This window comes from Zosterops lateralis, assembly GCF_965231275.1.
Source record: "Zosterops lateralis genome assembly, chromosome: 25".
In the NCBI taxonomy this organism is placed as follows: domain Eukaryota; kingdom Metazoa; phylum Chordata; class Aves; order Passeriformes; family Zosteropidae; genus Zosterops; species Zosterops lateralis.
The window spans coordinates 5,618,511-5,635,109 of NC_139785.1; the positions used below are offsets into that span (position 1 = coordinate 5,618,511).

The 16,599-nt window shown below is 38.7% G+C and overlaps 1 protein-coding gene across 1 annotated transcript in view; it reads right to left on the minus strand.

Annotated features, from left to right (window-relative positions):
- Positions 1-16,599, minus strand: part of PKNOX2 (PBX/knotted 1 homeobox 2) — a 92,074-nt gene that overhangs the window by 26,018 nt on the left and 49,457 nt on the right. The window contains exons 3-5 of the mRNA XM_083878124.1: positions 12,805-12,956; positions 12,434-12,504; positions 4,010-4,121 (exon numbers count right to left, since the gene is read on the minus strand). Coding sequence (XP_083734250.1) covers positions 4,010-4,096 — 87 coding nt within the window. The 5' untranslated portion in view covers positions 4,097-4,121; positions 12,434-12,504; positions 12,805-12,956. The remainder of the gene's footprint in view (positions 1-4,009; positions 4,122-12,433; positions 12,505-12,804; positions 12,957-16,599) is intronic.

Here is a 16,599-nt window from a genome sequence, read left to right on the forward strand (position 1 = left end):
AAAAGGAAGTTCTGGGTCTTGCTAAATGTTATAAATTTAATTTATTTATTTGTCTAATACAATTATTTCTGTATCTATAGATAATTATATATTATCTATGTCTATATAATGTTTCTTCCTGTGGTTTGATATAAATAATAAATATATAAATAAATATTATAAATGTATTTTATATATATAATATTATCTATATATAATTATAAATAAATAAATATTATTTACTTGCCTGACACACTTTCATATTTATTTCTGTGTTCATACAGATAATGGGCTTTACACATATTTTTTTATTTCTTTGTCTAACGTGCCTTTAAATCTATTTGTGATTATTAATAAATAAAAACATTCATATACATAAATTATCTTGTCATAAATTAGTATAAATTTATATACATATATGTCTATTTATATATAAATATATAGAATTTAATATATTACATTTAAATATATATATTTAAATTTAATATATATTACATATTATATATATATAAATTTAATATATATTACATATAATATATATATTTAAATTTAATATATATTACATATAATATATTTATATATTATATATTTATATTAAATATAAAAATAAAATATAGACAAATATATAAACCCAAGCTGGACCCAAACGACGATATTTTTTCCTTTTAAAATATTTGTCTTTAATATCTCCTGCCTGACCTTTTCCTGCCGCTTTTTTTTCCCCTTTTTTTATTTTTTTATTTCCCTTTTCAATCTCCTTTATTGTTCATAACTCCAAAGTTGGGCTCCAGCACCTGCAAATTCATTTCATTTCCAACTCTCTCCCAACAGGTTCAATTTCTGTCCCTCTTCCCTTGTGCTGAAAAAAATGAGTCAAATTCAGGTTTCAGGTCCCAGCAGTTGAAATTTCACCTTTTTCTCCCTCATTTTCCATTTAAATCCAAATTGGAGCAGATTTTGGGATGTTCCAATCACATCATTGAATATTTCCTCACCTTAATTCCCTTTTCCCCCTTTTTTCTCCATGAAAAAATTCATTTATTCAAGGAAAAAATGGCTTTTTTTCCCCAACCTTTCCCCTTTTTTCTCCTCACCCTTATTCCCTTTCCCCCTTTTTTCTCCCTGTTTTCTCCATGGAAAAATTCATTTATTCAGGGAATTTTATTTTTTTTTCCCCAACCTTTCCCGTTTTTTCTCCTCACCCTTATTCCCTTTCCCCCTTTTTTCTCCCTGTTTTCTCCATGGAAAAATTCATTTATTCAAGGAAAAAATGGCTTTTTTTCCCCAACCTTTCCCCTTTTTTTCTCCTCATCCTTATTCCCTTTCCCCCTTTTTTCTCCATAAAAAAATTCATTTATTCAGGGAATTTTATTATTTTTCCCCCAACTTTTCCCCTTTTTTTCTCCTCACCTTTATTCCCTTTTTCCCCTTTTTTCTCCCTGTTTTCTCCATGAAAAAATTAATTTATTTAGGGAATTTTATTTTTTTCCCCCAAACTTTTCCCCTTTTTTTCTCCTCACCTTTATTCCCTTTTTCCCCTTTTTTCTCCCTATTTTCTCCATAAAAAAATTCATTTATTCAAGGAAAAAATGGCTTTTTTACCCCAAACTTTCCTCCTTTTTATTCCCCCTCTCATCACACTTATTTCCCAAAATTCCAAAACCTTTTTTTTTTTTTTTTTTTTTATTTTCCATCCTGCCAAGTTATTTCCAGCCAAGTCTGCAACTAATTGAGCTGTTACCTAAAAAAAAAAATAAATAAAAAAGAGAAAAATCTCCTTTGGGGCAGCTCTGAAGGCATTACCTCACCTTGGACTAAAGAAAAGAATAAAAAATAAAAATAATTCCAAGAAAATGGAAAAAGAGGTGAGAGGACTCTGGGATGGGGGAATTTGCAGCTGAAGAAGGAGAAAAGCAAAAAAGTGGAGCCAAAAATGAGATTTTTTTTGGGAGCAGGTGGGGAAAAAAATAAAAAAATAAAGTGGGAAAAAAATAAAAAATAAAGTGGGAAAATGGGAAATAAGAGGAAGAATTTTGGGGTAAAAGTTGTAAATTTTGATTAAAAAAACACAAGTTTGGGGTTTTTTTTCCTCCCTGGAAAAGGATCAAAAATAGTTGCAGGAAAAGGAAAAAAAGGAAAATAAAAAGCACAACCTTTAATAATCAATAATTTTTCCTTTTTTTTAAATTTTTTTCCCACTTTTTTTTTCCCAATAAATTTGTGTGATTTTTTTTTTCCAATAAATTTGTGTGATTTGCTTCTCCAACCCCAGGAAATCCCAAATTTTCAGGTGAAAAGTTCACAGCAGCTGCAAATGAGTAAAAAAATAAGAAAAAAAAAATAAAAAAATCAATTCCTGGCTGCAGCTTTTCCTCCAAACCCACTCAACACAGAGAGAGAGAAAAAAACTCTTTGATAAGATAAAAATAAAAAATAAAATAAAATAAAATAAATAAATAAATAAATGAAATAAAATAAATAAATAAAATAAATAAAATAAAAAATTAAAAATTAAAAATTAAAAAATAAAAATAAAATAAAATAAAATAAAATAAAATAAAGAAAAATAAATAAAATAAATAAATAAATAAAAATAAAAATAAATAAAATAAAATAAAAAGTAATTAAATAAAATAAAAATAAATAAAATTAAATAAAAGAAAAAAAGAAAAAATAAAATTAAATTAAATTAAAAAATAAAAAATAAAAATAAAAATAAAATAAAATAAAATAAAATAAAATAAAATAAAATAAAATAAAATGGGCAAGATTTGGTCAACAACCCCAAAAATTCAATATATTAAAACAAAAAAGAGGAAGAGAAAAAGAACCATCTCCAAAGGATGATACAGAAAATATCAACTATTTTAAAACTCCCTTAAATTGCCCATTAAGGACTCAAACTGTGCCGTGGCTCCCCCGCTGTGTAAAATAAATAAAAAAATAAAAATTTGGGAATAAAAAAAGAAAAAGTCCAGCTGAAAACAGAGCAGTGAATGAGGAAACGATGACACAGGAGAAATAAAATCCCACCGAGGGTTGTTCGGGGAAAAGTGACCTTTTCCCACCCGGGGAAATGAGGAGAGAGGAGATACGGGTGGAAAATCAATTTATTTATTTGAGTTTGGAGAGGATGAGCGTGGGAGTTTGGGGCTTTTAGTGGATTTTTTGTGGGTTTTTTTTTTTTGTTTTGTTTTGGTTTTTTGTGTGGGTTTTTTGGGGGGTTTTGGGGGTTTTTGGGGTTTTTTGTTTGTTTTTTTCTTTTGTGAGTTTTATATATATATATATATATGTAAAATATATATACATTTTAGTTTGGTTTGGTTTGTGGTTTTCTGGGGTTTTCTGGGGTTTTCTGGGGTTTTGGGGGGTTTTTTTGTCTCTTTTTTTCTTTTTTTTCCTTTTCTTGGGTTTGGTTTGGAGTTTTCTGGGGGATTGGGGGTTTTTTTTTTCCTTTTTTTTTTCTTTCCTTTTTTTTCCTTTTTTTTGGGTTTGGTTTGGGGTTTTCTGTGGTTTTGGGGTGTTTTTTTTCCTCTTTTTTTTCCTTTTCTTTTTTTTTTTTTTTTCCTTTTTTTGGGTTTGGTTTGTGGTTTTCTGGGGTTTTGGGGGTTTTTTTCTTTGTCTTTTTTCTTTCCTTTTTTCTTTCCTTATTTTTGGGTTTGGTTTGGAGTTTTCTGGGGTTTTTTTTCTCTTTTTTTTCCTTTTCTTTTTTTTTTTTTTTTTTTTTTTCCTTTTTTTGGGTTTGGTTTGGAGTTTTCTGGTTTTGCTTTCAAACCACAACACCAGGGAAAGCAATGCAGGAGTTGGGGGGTCTGGGGGACACTCACCTCTGGGGGGTCTGGGGGACACTCACCTGTGGGGGGTCCTGGGGGACACTCACCTGTGGGGGGTCTGGGGGACACTCACCTGTGGGGGGTCCTGGGGGACACTCACCTGTGGGGGGTCCTGGGGGACACTCACCTGTGGGGGGTCCTGGGGGGTCTGGGGGACACTCACCTGTGGGGGGTCTGGGGGTCTGGGGGACACTCACCTGTGGGGGGTCCTGGTAGGGAGGAGGAGGAGGCACAGTCTGCGTGGCCATCATGGTCAGAGCCGGGGCCGGGGACACATGGTGCATCCTGCTTGGGACTCACATCGAGAACCTGGGGGCAGCACAAGGAGCTGATGGATTATCTGGGATCTCTTCCCTTTCAGGAAAAAATCCCCACAGAAAGGGAAAGGAAAAATGAAAGGTGTAGGAGCATCCATGGAGGGCAGGGAGAGGGAACTCTGCAGAGCTGAGATATTCTAGACACACGGGGGTTTATTGCAGGGTGGTGGGGAAAAAGGGCTTTGCCTTCAGCCACAGCCTGGGCTGGAGGGAACCCCAAAGAGAGAGGGAGAGAGAGAGGGTGTGAGGTGAGGGAGGTAAAAGAGCTGAGAGGGGTAAGAGAGGTAAGAGAGTGCAGGGGTCAGAGACTGAGGCCCTTGTTCCAATCCATTCCATCTCCTTTTGTGTTGAATATTCTAATTTACAGTGACCAACCAGTGCAAGATACAAACCCTACAGACTTTGCCTGCAGCCCATGAGAACTGCTCTATCACCACATCATCCTGTATTCTATATTCTATATTCTATGTCCTATATCCTATATCCCATATTCTATATTCTATATTCTATATTCTATGTTCTATGTTCTATGTTCTATGTTCTATATTCTATATTCTATATCCTATATTCTATATCCTGTATTCTATATCCTATATCCTATATTCTATATTCTATATTCATCCTATATTCTATATTCTATATTTTATGTTCTATATTCTATATTCTATGTTCTATATTCTGTATTCCATATTCTATATCCTATATTCTATATCCTGTATTCTATATCCTATATCCTATATTCTATATTCATCCTGTATTCTAAACTCTAAAGAGACTTTTCTTATCCACCTTTTCCCTGATGCCTTGGCAGGGTGGAGAGGGGCTGCACCCTTGGCTCCTTTTGTTTTCTGTCCTTCCACCCATCTCCAGCTCATCCCCGTCTTCCTGCCTGCCATGATCACATCTCAGAGCTGCCCTTCATTTCTATTTCCCTCACAGGTTTTACATCTCCAGTATTTCTCACCAGACAATCATATCCACAAGCCCTTCCTGTCCCATCTTTCCCAACAGAGAGGAGAGGTGACATTCCTGACACAATCCCCACGCTCTGTCACAGCCCCTGGAGGAAACTCAAGGTGGTTTGATGACCCTTATTGTGATTTATTTGATGATTTTTTGTGATTTTGGGTAAGGAATGCATTGGGGGGGAAGAGCAGCAGGTCACTGCAGGGAGATCTTCACTGCAGAGCTCTTGGAGATGGTGCTGCCATCAGTGAAACTCAGGATATTTTTTCCCCAGTGAGTCCAGGGCATTTTCTTTCCACTCCTCACACCTCACCCCAGTCCCTAAATGGGGATTTCCACCCCCTTTCCAGCTATTCCTCTTTTCTGGAAGCAGAAAGACAAACCATAAATACAAAAAAAAAACATGTCTTTTTTTAAATTACACAACTAAACCCTCCCAAAATGATGAGTCCCTTTGCCTTTGGCCATCACAGAGTCACATCCTCACACTCAGTTTCAGAAGGGACATTTGAGATTCACCAACACATTTAATATATTTATTTATTAATTTTTTTAACACATTCCCATGTTTTGCTGTCTCCTATTTTGATGTGACTGAGCCCATATTGATTAAATGCACAGAAATTATCTGAACCAGGGGAGCAAATCTGGATTTTGCACACCCCATAAACTAAGATGGTTCTCACACCAACTCCAACCCCTCTGGAAGTTGCTGCTTCCTCCAAAATCCAGTTATCTGGCAGAAAAACAGACTAATTTTTTATTATTATTCAGGTCCAAAAGAGATGGAGAAAAAAGAGAGGCACCAGAAAAGGAAAAAATTAAAAAACTCCATCCTGTCCTCCCTGTGGCTCAGAGTTCTGGTTTGGGCCAACTCAAAAAGCCCCCCAGAAAATCTTCCTGGGTCCTCCAAAGGTGAATTTCTTCTTGCAATTCCTCATTTTTGTCAGAGGTGACATCTCCCCAAGGGATGTGGTTATCCCACCTGGAGAAGAGCCACGGCTCCATCCCATGAGGAAATGCAGAAAGTTGTGTGAAGTCCCCTGATTTTGTAAAAGAACAAAAATCAGTGTCAGCAATATCTTCCACCAAGAAATGGTGACAGGGAAGGAAAAGGAATGAGCTCAGCCAAAAATGAGGCACATTTGGGAAAAATTTAGTCCTCTCTGTGAGTTTTTTTGGGGAAATATTCTGATTTTCTGGAGGCTCCAGGCTTTGCCAGGCACTCAGATCACAAATGCACCAAATCCAAAATGCAAAACCAAGTGTTGTGTGGATGGGATGAGCATCAACAACTCCTTTTTTATTTTGCATTAATAAATGAGGTTATTCCCTTTTACACTTTGCACAAATTTGGAATAACCCGTGAATTGAATGTTAAAAAATCACACCCCAAATCCCAAATCCATTGTGAAGGTGGATCAGGGTTCCTGCACGACACAAACCTCTGTCAGGGAGGATATTGCATTTATGGGATTAAAATCCTGCTTTTTCATCTTTTTTTTCCCTCCCCGACAGCAAAATAGCAGGAGGGGAAATGATCTGCTCCTGAGTGAACTCACAGCTTCAAATCTTTGATGTCCAATGACAAAACTCAGCTCAGAGCTGCAGGAGCACAAATATCTGTGTCCTCAGGGGGGGAAAAATTCCCCATCAGAAACAGGTTCAGCTGGGGAAAAGCAGAATTTTACACTGTGTGGAGAACTAAAATAAAAATATATTGGTATTTTTTGGGGGAAAAAAATACCCTGCCTGGGATTTATTGTTTGGGCCAAGAGGGATCCTACAAGCAGCAGAATTTCCTGAGATTTTTGGGTGAGGCTGTTCCCAGAAGGTGGCAGCCCAGAGCCCAATTTAATTGCTGAATAATCTATCAAAGCTGCTCAAATCGAGCCATTTATTGAGGTTTAGTGGGTGCTGATTTGATTGGAGAATAGGAGTGACAGCTAAATGTGGAGGAAATAAAAAATTAAATAAAAAAAATAGTGGATAAAAGTGGGAAAGAGCTGTGGCCAATTGCAGAATATTTATTTTGGGGGGAAATAAATGCATTGTGGCACTGTAAATATCCAGGAAAGTCTCTGGACAGGTGTTTCACTGGAGCCCCAGCCATGAATGTGAGAACAGAGCAGAGCTCTGAGCCCCAGGGATTGATCAGCAGCCAGGGCAGGGAAAGGCTGAAATCTGACATTATTTTGCATTAATCCTTCTGTATTTTTTATATTTTTTGTTCTATACATTAATCTTTTCTTTTTCTTTCTTTCTCTTTCTTTCTTTCTTTCTTTCTTTCTTTCTTTCTTTCTTTCTTTCTTTCTTTCTTTCTTTCTTTCCTTCCTTCCTTCTTTCCTTCCTTTCTTTTTCTTCCTTCCTCCTTTCCTTTCCTTTCCTTTCCTTTCCTTTCCTTTCCTTTCCTTTCCTTTCCTTTCCTTTCCTTTCCTTTCCTTTCCTTTCCTTTCCTTTCCTTTCCTTTCCTTTCCTTTCCTTTCCTTTCCTTTCCTTTCCTTTCCTTTCCCTTTCCTTTCCTTTCCTTTCCTTTCCTTTCCTTTCCTTTCCTTTCCTTCCCTTCCCTTCCCTTCCCTTCCCTTCCCTTCCCTTCCCTTCCCTTCCCTTCCCTTCCCTTCCCTTTCTCCACTTTTAAATCAATTTTTCTGCCTGAGCTCTTTGACTTTGGGCATCCAAATATTGTCATAAAAGCATCACCAAACCCCTGCCAACTCCTTAAAAATTGCTCAAAACTTGGGTGAAGAGCGAATTCTGGGGATCTGCAGCACAAGGAGAGCAGGAATTTCAGCCAATTCCAGGGAGATTTGCACAGAAATCAGAAATGTTGAGCAATAAAAACCCCATAAAAGTCTCTTCCATTTCCAGCAGCAGCAGCAGCACTTCAGATTTTGGCAGTGACTGGAAATCAAAGTGTCCCGAAATTTCCTTATGAAATAAAATTATTTCAGCTCTCACTGAAATGTTGCCATTAGGTTGGGAATGTTATTTTTCCCCAAGAGTTTGTGCCCATCTAAAAAACTCTCAGATTTATAGGCTGGGTTTGTTTTTTTTTTTGTTTTTTTTTTTTTTTTTGCCAGCAATATTTTACATCTTTATTCAAGTAAAAATAATTAAAGAGTAAATTGAAAAGTTGTGTGGTTTTTTTTTTCTTAAAACACTTTAAAAAACCAAAGTATTGTCAGTCATTCCGTCCTCCCTGATTAATAAAACAATATTAGAATGGTTAGGGCTGGTCAGAATTTGGGGCTGAATAAAAAAAAAATAAATCCTTTTTTTTTTTTTGGACTCTACATCACTATTTTCAAAACAAAATATTATTATTCAATTTTACATTATTATTCAATATTTATTATTATTCAATATAGAATTGATAACGGAGGATTGAACAGAAAAAAATCAAAAAATCAACTTTTCTTCCTTTCCTCCCTCTCCACCTGCAGCACCAAAATTATTAGAGATATTTGAATATTTTTTTTTCCCCAGCTATGTAAGATATTTTTCTGTATTAAAGCAAAATTGTCTTTTTTAAAGGGGAATTTTTTTTTAAGGAAGAGATTCCTTGTCAGTCACACTCTCCCCACTGCACACTCAGGTTTTTTTAGAGGTTGGAATTTATGATTTATCCACCCAGCTGAGTTCAAATGAAGAAATAGAGCAGAGGAGGGATGGGGAGGATGATAAATCTCACTCAGAGCCACAAGGACAAGCTCAGCCCCAGAGGGTGATGCCAACCCTTGATGGGCCATAAAGAGAATTCACAGTCACCCTTTTCTCTTCAATTCTCATTTCTATCAACAAATCTTCACCTTTTTTTGCCTTTTTTTACCAAAACTCACCCTGAGAGATGAATACCAGAAATCCTCTGTGCCACCCTGGGTTTGTTAAAAACAAACCAAGGTGCTTTAAATGGTCAAAACCAGAAAAAAAATCCAATTTTTTAAGACATTCCCCATTCTTGGCTATTCCTCCATGTTCAAAGTTGCTTCCAAACAGGCTCATGTAAAAAATATCTGGGGAAATCAGGAATATTTGTACAAAGACACCACTGTGCCATCAAATAGTTATATATATATATATATATATATATATATTTTTTTTTTTTTTTAATGTATCATAGTCAAATTTCCTCAATCCAATTCCCAGGAGTTTTTTTTGGGGGGGGGGGTTTTTGTGAGGTTTATTTGGAATTTTTTGTGGTTTTTTTGGGTTTTTTGGGGTTTTTTTGTTTGTTTTGGGGTTTTTTTGTTTGGTTTTGGGGGGGGGGGTTTGAGGGGGGGTGGGTTGTGGTTTTTTTGTTGTTTTTTTTTTTTTTTTTGCACTGGGAGCATCTTTTGCTCTTGGTCAAGGTGCTGATTTTACTAAAAACACCCTCCCAGTATCCTGTTATTAGTCATTGCCTGGTAAAAAATGGAGAAAATGAGTTTTTATTTCTGCTACAATTCTGGGTTAAAGCAGAGAGTGATTTGATATTTCTGTAGAACCAAATCTAGATCACAGCAAATCCCTTTTTCTATTTTTCTCTTACAAAAGCAGTCGGTCAATACATAAACACTGGGATAAAACAAAGAAGGAAACACCACAAAAAACTCTTCCCAAACACTGGTTTGGAATTCCAGGAAATTTCCACCATTTATTTAATTAATGTTTTCACCCAGCTATTTAATACTTTTTTTTGTTTGTTTCATATTTACCTGTATTTATTTCTTATTTGTATTTATTTAATTCCAACTCCTCCTCCCAACCTCAGCTCCACAGAAAAGATGCTCCAGTGAGTTTCTGATGAGAACAACAATTACCCCTAAATATTTCTCTCCTCTCTCCAAAAAAAACCCATCCCTGAAAAGCTCCAGGGACATCTCAGCAACATAAACATGAGAATAAAACCTGCAAGAGCCACTCAGAGCTTTCCTAGACCAGGTTAATGTACCTTGAACAGCAGCATTAAACAACTTTGCTCATTTTTTTTTTTAAGTGGAGAGCTGAGATATCTACGTACATTTAAAAGTGTTATTTTTATAGGGGAAAGAGCATTAAAGCACCTTCCAAAACAAACTGACACAGGGAAACATCAAAGAAGCTTCTTCAAAGTAACCTGAGAATATTTGAATTTTTTTGTGCAGCCCAGCTCTCTGCCCAAAGAAAAGTTCCCAAAAGAGCAAGTTGGGATTTATTTTTATTTTTTTTTTCAGCAAATCAAGAAGCTTTGAAGTGAAGTGTAGCTCAGGAACCCCCAAAAATGCAGAAAATTCCTTTTGCTGGGCATAAAATATAAAAAAAAAAATAAAAATTCAGGTTGTGTTGTAAAAAACAGAGAGTTGATGAATGTCTTAACAGTTTTTCTGTGAGATCAATCACCTCTGAAAAATTTACACCCAAAGTTTAAAGTCTCACGTTGTGTTGTCAAACCTTGGGTTGTGCTCTTTCTTTATTCTCCATCACAAACCTTGGCTTGTGCTCTTTATTCTCCATCACAAACCTTGGCTTGTGCTCTTTATTCTCCATCACAACCTGGTAATTCCGTGGGTCAGGAACCCACATTTCCATCCTGCAAAGCCACCCTGGCAGTGAGGAGCTCACAGAATCATCTGAGCTGGAAAAGATCCACAAGGATCATCAAATCCAACCCCAGAATCTTCACAGCTCCATCATCAAATGCCTGAGAGAATTATCCAAATGTTTCTTGAGCTGTGCCAGCCTTGGGGCCAAGCCCACTGCTCTGGGATCTTGTTCCTTGTGCTCAAACAACCTCTGAGTGAAAAATTTTCTTTAATATCCCACCTAATCCTGCCCTGGCACGACTTCAGGCCGTTCCTTTGGGTGCTGCCCCTGGGCACCACAGAGCAGGGTCAGTGTTTGCCTCTCCTCTTCTCTCACAAGGATATTGGAGACTGAAATGAGTTGAAATCCCTCAATCTCCTCCAAGATGTTCCTCCTTGAGCTTTCACTCAAGACTCTTCTCTGTTGTCCTCCTTAGGATGTTCTCTAATAGTCCAAATTCCTCTCAATAGTCAAAATTCCTCTCAATAGTCCAATATTCCTATCAATAATCCAATATTCCTCTCAATAGTCAAAATTCCTCTCAATAGTCCAATATTCCTATCAATAATCCAATATTCCTCTCAATAGTCAAAATTCCTCTCAATAGTCTAATATTCCTATCAATAATCCAATATTCCTATCAATAGTCCAATATTCCTCTCAATAGTCTAATATTCCTATCAATAATCCAATACTCCTCTCAATAGTCCAATATCCCTCTCAATAGTCCAATATTCCTATCAATAGTCCAAATTCCTCTCAATAGTCCACTATTCCTCTCAATAGTCCAATATTCCTCTCAATAGTCCAATACTCCTCTCAATAATCCAGTATCCCTCTCAATAGTCCAATGTTGCTGCTGTGATGCCCCAAACTGCCCCAGGAGTCCAGGTGAGAGTCCCACCCCAGCTCAGGGCAGGAAAGGACAAGACAATCCCAGGAAAAGTCTGTCCCTCCATTCCTGACTCAAATCCAATTTTCCATCAACCAGGACCCCCAAGTCCCTTTGAGCAGTTTCTGTCCAGCATCTCATTCCTTTATCTGTCTGTCCCCCCATTTCCCTGAGAAACCCCCACCTAAATATAACCAGTTTAAGAACAAATCAGGCTTTTTTTTTTCTTTTTTTTTTTTTTGCAGAATACTTGCACAAATTGAAGGTGCCACTCCCATTTTAAACAAGCAAAGATTTCTCTCTGCTCCTGCAGGAGCCAAGAGAGTTTTATTTTCTGTGTCACCTGCAGGGTGCCCTGGTTTTGGCACGGATCAAGCGACATTTGTCACTCTGTCAAGCCCTAATTTTAGTGACCAGGCTTGATTAAAGGACTGTGAAACCCCTGGTTTCGTTTCTATCTTATCTCCAGCTCTGCATTTCATTTATTTTTAGTTGGTGACCATTTCTCTGCACCCCTGCTGCTGGCTGTGCCAAAATTCTGCAGTGATAACAGGATATATTTCAGAGTATTTTCACAAAAATATATCTGTGTTTTCCTCCCAGGCTGCTTAATGTCTTGTAGGGCTCTTAACAATATGTTATCTACACTTGAGCTTTAAAACAAGATTCCCTGCACAGACTGATTTCTTTTTTTAAAAAAATAAAATTAATTCTGCTCTGAAATGCTCGCTGCATTTAGGGAAGAGGGTTGATAACAATTTAAATACAACAGAAAAACAGCAGAAATCCCTCCAAAATAAAGCCACACCAAGGTCACCACTCACCACATCCTGCTCAATTAATGCACATAATTGCACAATTAATAGATAAAATTGATTAATTAATATAAAGCAAAGCAGCCTTACTGTTAGGAGGTGCTCAGGGAGCCCTGGAATTGTCTTCCCACTGCCCCAAAAAACTGGGTAGGGATCAGAGCCTGGAAAAACAAAAAATTAAATATTTGAATATTGATAGAAAATTATGAAATAAGAAATATTAAGCAAAGGATGAAGGTCTGCACTAGGAAAGGTGTTTTGGCACTCTCAGTGATGGCAAATCACTCTTAATGCATTATTTTTTTCTGAAAGATGATGGGGAAAATAAGAGGAATGAAGGAAAATTTAGGTGGGAATATCCCCTGGGATGATGTCTGAGCCAGACCAGGGGTTTTCCCCCAGCAGGTTTGAACATCTCCAAAAAAGGGGCAAAAAATAAATCAGATTTTTAGAGGTCGAACCGAGATAAGTCCAGGAATCCAGGGAGTTCCTGTTGTTGGTGTGTCCACAGAGGAGGGAGGTCAACGTCGTCCTGCCCCGTCCTTTTCCACTCCTGCTGGGGGCTGAAAGCTCCTCACGGGTAAACACTGAGGGTCACTGGTAAAATCCAGCTCTGAAGAGGAGAAAAAAAGGAAAAAAAAAAAGAATTAAACAGCACTGATGTTGGCTGTGCCCCCATTTCAGCCTGGCTGGTTAATTATAATATTTCCTGGAGTGTAAATGTGGTTTTTTATATTTGGGCTCAGAGGGAGTGAAGTGGGGAACAGCCACAAGCTCCAAAATGAGACTTTTTCCTGCTTAGGAAGGAAAAGTCCATCCATAGAGGTGATTTTGGAACTGTCAAGAATGTGGCCTTTATGGGACTGGGATTTCTAGGCCCATCTCAGCAGTTTTAGTGGAAAAACAAAGATGGGCTGAGCAGAAATAAGGCTCTGCCAGTGCTAAAAGAGCTCTGATAGACTGATTTTCATCCCTGGAGGTGGCCAGCCCTGAGGTCTTGGGTGCTGCAGGCACTGAGGACCAAAACACCGAGCAACTTCTGCAGAAACGACGCCGGTTTTGTCCCCACCACGAGGAGCACAAAGAGCCAACCCAACCCCACCAGGGACATCTCCCTGAACACCCTCACAGAGAGAGAGAAAAGTCTTTTTGAGCTGGCACACACTTTTAGCAACTTCAAAAGGCTTCCTTTGAAGTTCAGCAGAGGCCTTTGAAGTCCTCCCAGTGCGAGAGGGAATGGAGGAGATGCTTTCTCCAGGATGCTCCACCACGGGCAATGCCAGGCAGGAGGATCCATGGTGTCCCCGTGGTGTCCCCGTGGTGTCCCCGTGGTGTCCTCATGGTGTCCCCGTGGTGTCCCCATGGTGTCCCCGTGGTGTCCCCATGGTGTCCCCATGGTGTCCCCGTGGTGTCCCCATGGTGTCCTCATGGTGTCCCCATGGTGTCCTCATGGTGTCCTCATGGTGTCCTCATGGTGTCCCCATGGTGTCCTCATGGTGTCCTCATGGTGTCCCCATGGTGTCCTCATGGTGTCCCCATGGTGTCCCTGTGGTGTCCCCGTGGTGTCCCCGTGGTTGTGCTCATGGTGTCCCCGTGGTGTCCCCGTGGTGTCCCCATGGTGTCCCCATGGTGTCCTCATGGTGTCCTCATGGTGTCCCCATGGTGTCCTCATGGTGTCCCCGTGGTGTCCCCGTGGTGTCCCCATGGTGTCCCCGTGGTGTCCCGCGGTGTTCCTGTGGTGTCCCCATGGTGTCCTCATGGTGTCCCCGTGGTGTCCCCATGTTGTCCCCATGGTGTCCCCATGGTGTCCCCGTGGTGTCCCCATGGAGTCCCCGTGGTGTCCCCATGGTGTCCCTGTGGTGTCCTCATGGTGTCCTCGTGGTGTCCCCATGGTGTCCCCGTGGTGTCCCCGTGGTGTCCTCATGGTGTCCCCATGATGTCCCCATGGTGTCCCCTTGGTGTCCCCATGGTGTCCCCATGGAGTCCCCGTGGTGTCCCCATGGTGTCCCCTTGGTGTCCCCATGGTGTTCCCATGGTGTCCCCATGGTGTCCCCATGGTGTCCTCATGGTGTCCCCATGGAGTCCCCGTGGTGTCCCCATGGTGTCCCTGTGGTGTCCCTGTGGTGTCCCCGTGGTGTCCCCGTGGTGTCCCCATGGTGAGACCCCATTTCTGACAAGTCATCAATCCCCACAAATGCCCTAAATGCTGATCTGGCTGACCTCAACAGCAGCCAGAGGTGGGAGCCCAGGAGCCAAAGGCATCTCTGTTAATAAGTGTTAATGAAGTGGAAGGGAATGCTAATAAAGCTGGCAATTAGCAAAAAAAAAAAAAAAAATTCAGGATTTTTTGCAGAAAGTGTAGGATTTTAAAGCAAGAAGGTTTTTCCTGGGACGTCACTTTGTTTCTTCTGATGTGAGCAGGTCATGGAGATTTCCAAGCTCACCATGTCAATGCTGTTTAATTGTGAAAATCACATTTTAATAAATTTAATGCCAGCCCCTCTGACTTAGGGGGAAACCACAATCTCCAGTAACGCAGAGTTTTGTTGAATTATTTTTCTACCCCACACTATGCCCACAGCAAGCTCTGCTGGCCCCAAACTCCACAGCCACAGGGACAACCAAAACATGTTAAAAACTGTATAAATGCAAAAATCAAAGCTCAAATTTCAGTTAACCCTTTAAGGAGCTCCAAGGGACGATCATGACTCTCCAAAATATCTTGGAAAGTCACAATCAAAATACCTTCTGCCAGGAAGACTTTTGTGATAAAAAACTGTTGGGTTTTTCCCCCAAAAATATCCAATTTCTGTAGCAACTCCAACCTCTGGATAAAGGCTGGGGCCAAGTGTTGGGGATGCTCAAAGGGGCAAAGAAGAAAATGGGATTTTCACTTCAGAAGTTAAACTGGTGATGCACAAACTGAGAGAGAGTGAAAGATTTGAGACATACCCATAACACCCAAATATTTTTTCCTATTTCTGCAAAAGCAAAAATATAAAAGGTTTATACAAAAAGGTGAGGCAAAACACAACTGGGAAAGCCACGTCTGTTGGCGCAGAGGACTCACATTTATCCAAACGGGGCAAGTAGAGAAATATTGGCCATCCCCACCCCAGAGTTGTGCCTGTGAGCACATCTGGATCCAGGGAACAAAAGCAGCTTTTCCTCCACTGTGCTGATAAATAATGGAAAGGCAAAGTGCCCTGCAGAAAGCAGCACCACACTGCTCGGCCTCGGGCCAGACAGAGGAAAACTCGGTGCCCATGAGGTCTGGAACAGTGGGATTAATAACACATCAATTTTAATGCAGGGTGGCTTGTGTAGGGTTGTTTTGTGGGGTTTTTTTTTCTCCTTTTTCCTTTTTTTTTTTTTTTTTTTTTTTTTCTTTCCTTGCTTCACAAACAGCAAAGTGAATGTTTGAGCATCTCAGTGGGGGGTTAATGAGGACTCTGATTAGTTATTCAGATTTGCTGATGCTGCCTCCATCCATCCTCGGCTGGGGGAGTAGAAACCCAGCAAAGGGTTTGAAGAAAAAAACCTCTTAAAGATGACCTGCTTGGCTTTCACAGCTCAGGGGGATGAAGGTTTTTGGGGGGGCTCAAATTACAGGGGTCCCCCCAAACCCAAAATCCTAGTGATAACTTTGAGATGGGAAAACTTTTTTTTCCCATTATTTACAGGGGATGGTAAAAGCTGCTGTTGGGCATTCAGCCACGCCAATTCCTGTGAAGTCTCTGAGGAAAATATTTGGATTTGGGAGGATTTTTTTTCCACGTTAAATAAAAAAAAAAATATATATTTTTGAATAAATATATTAAATATATATATATAATATATATATTATATATATAATATATATAATATATATATTATATATATAAATAATAAAAATAAATATAAATAATAGAATATGTAATAAATAATTATATTATATATTAAATATAATATATAAATAAATAATATAATATGTAATAAATAATATAAATAAATAATATATAAATATATATATATTTAAAGATATATTATATATATATTTAAAAATATATTATATATATATATATATATATATATTGGGTGCCCTTAATAAAATTTGTGTGCAGTTCTGGTGAGAGTATAAGACCAAAAATAATGGATGGAAAGATTCATGGATGCAAAGGTGGAAAAAAGGATGGATCATCCCATAAACCACCACTGGACTCCAAAAATTCAACAACAGCTGCAGAATCTCCTGCAGCATCCCATCAAAGTCCACC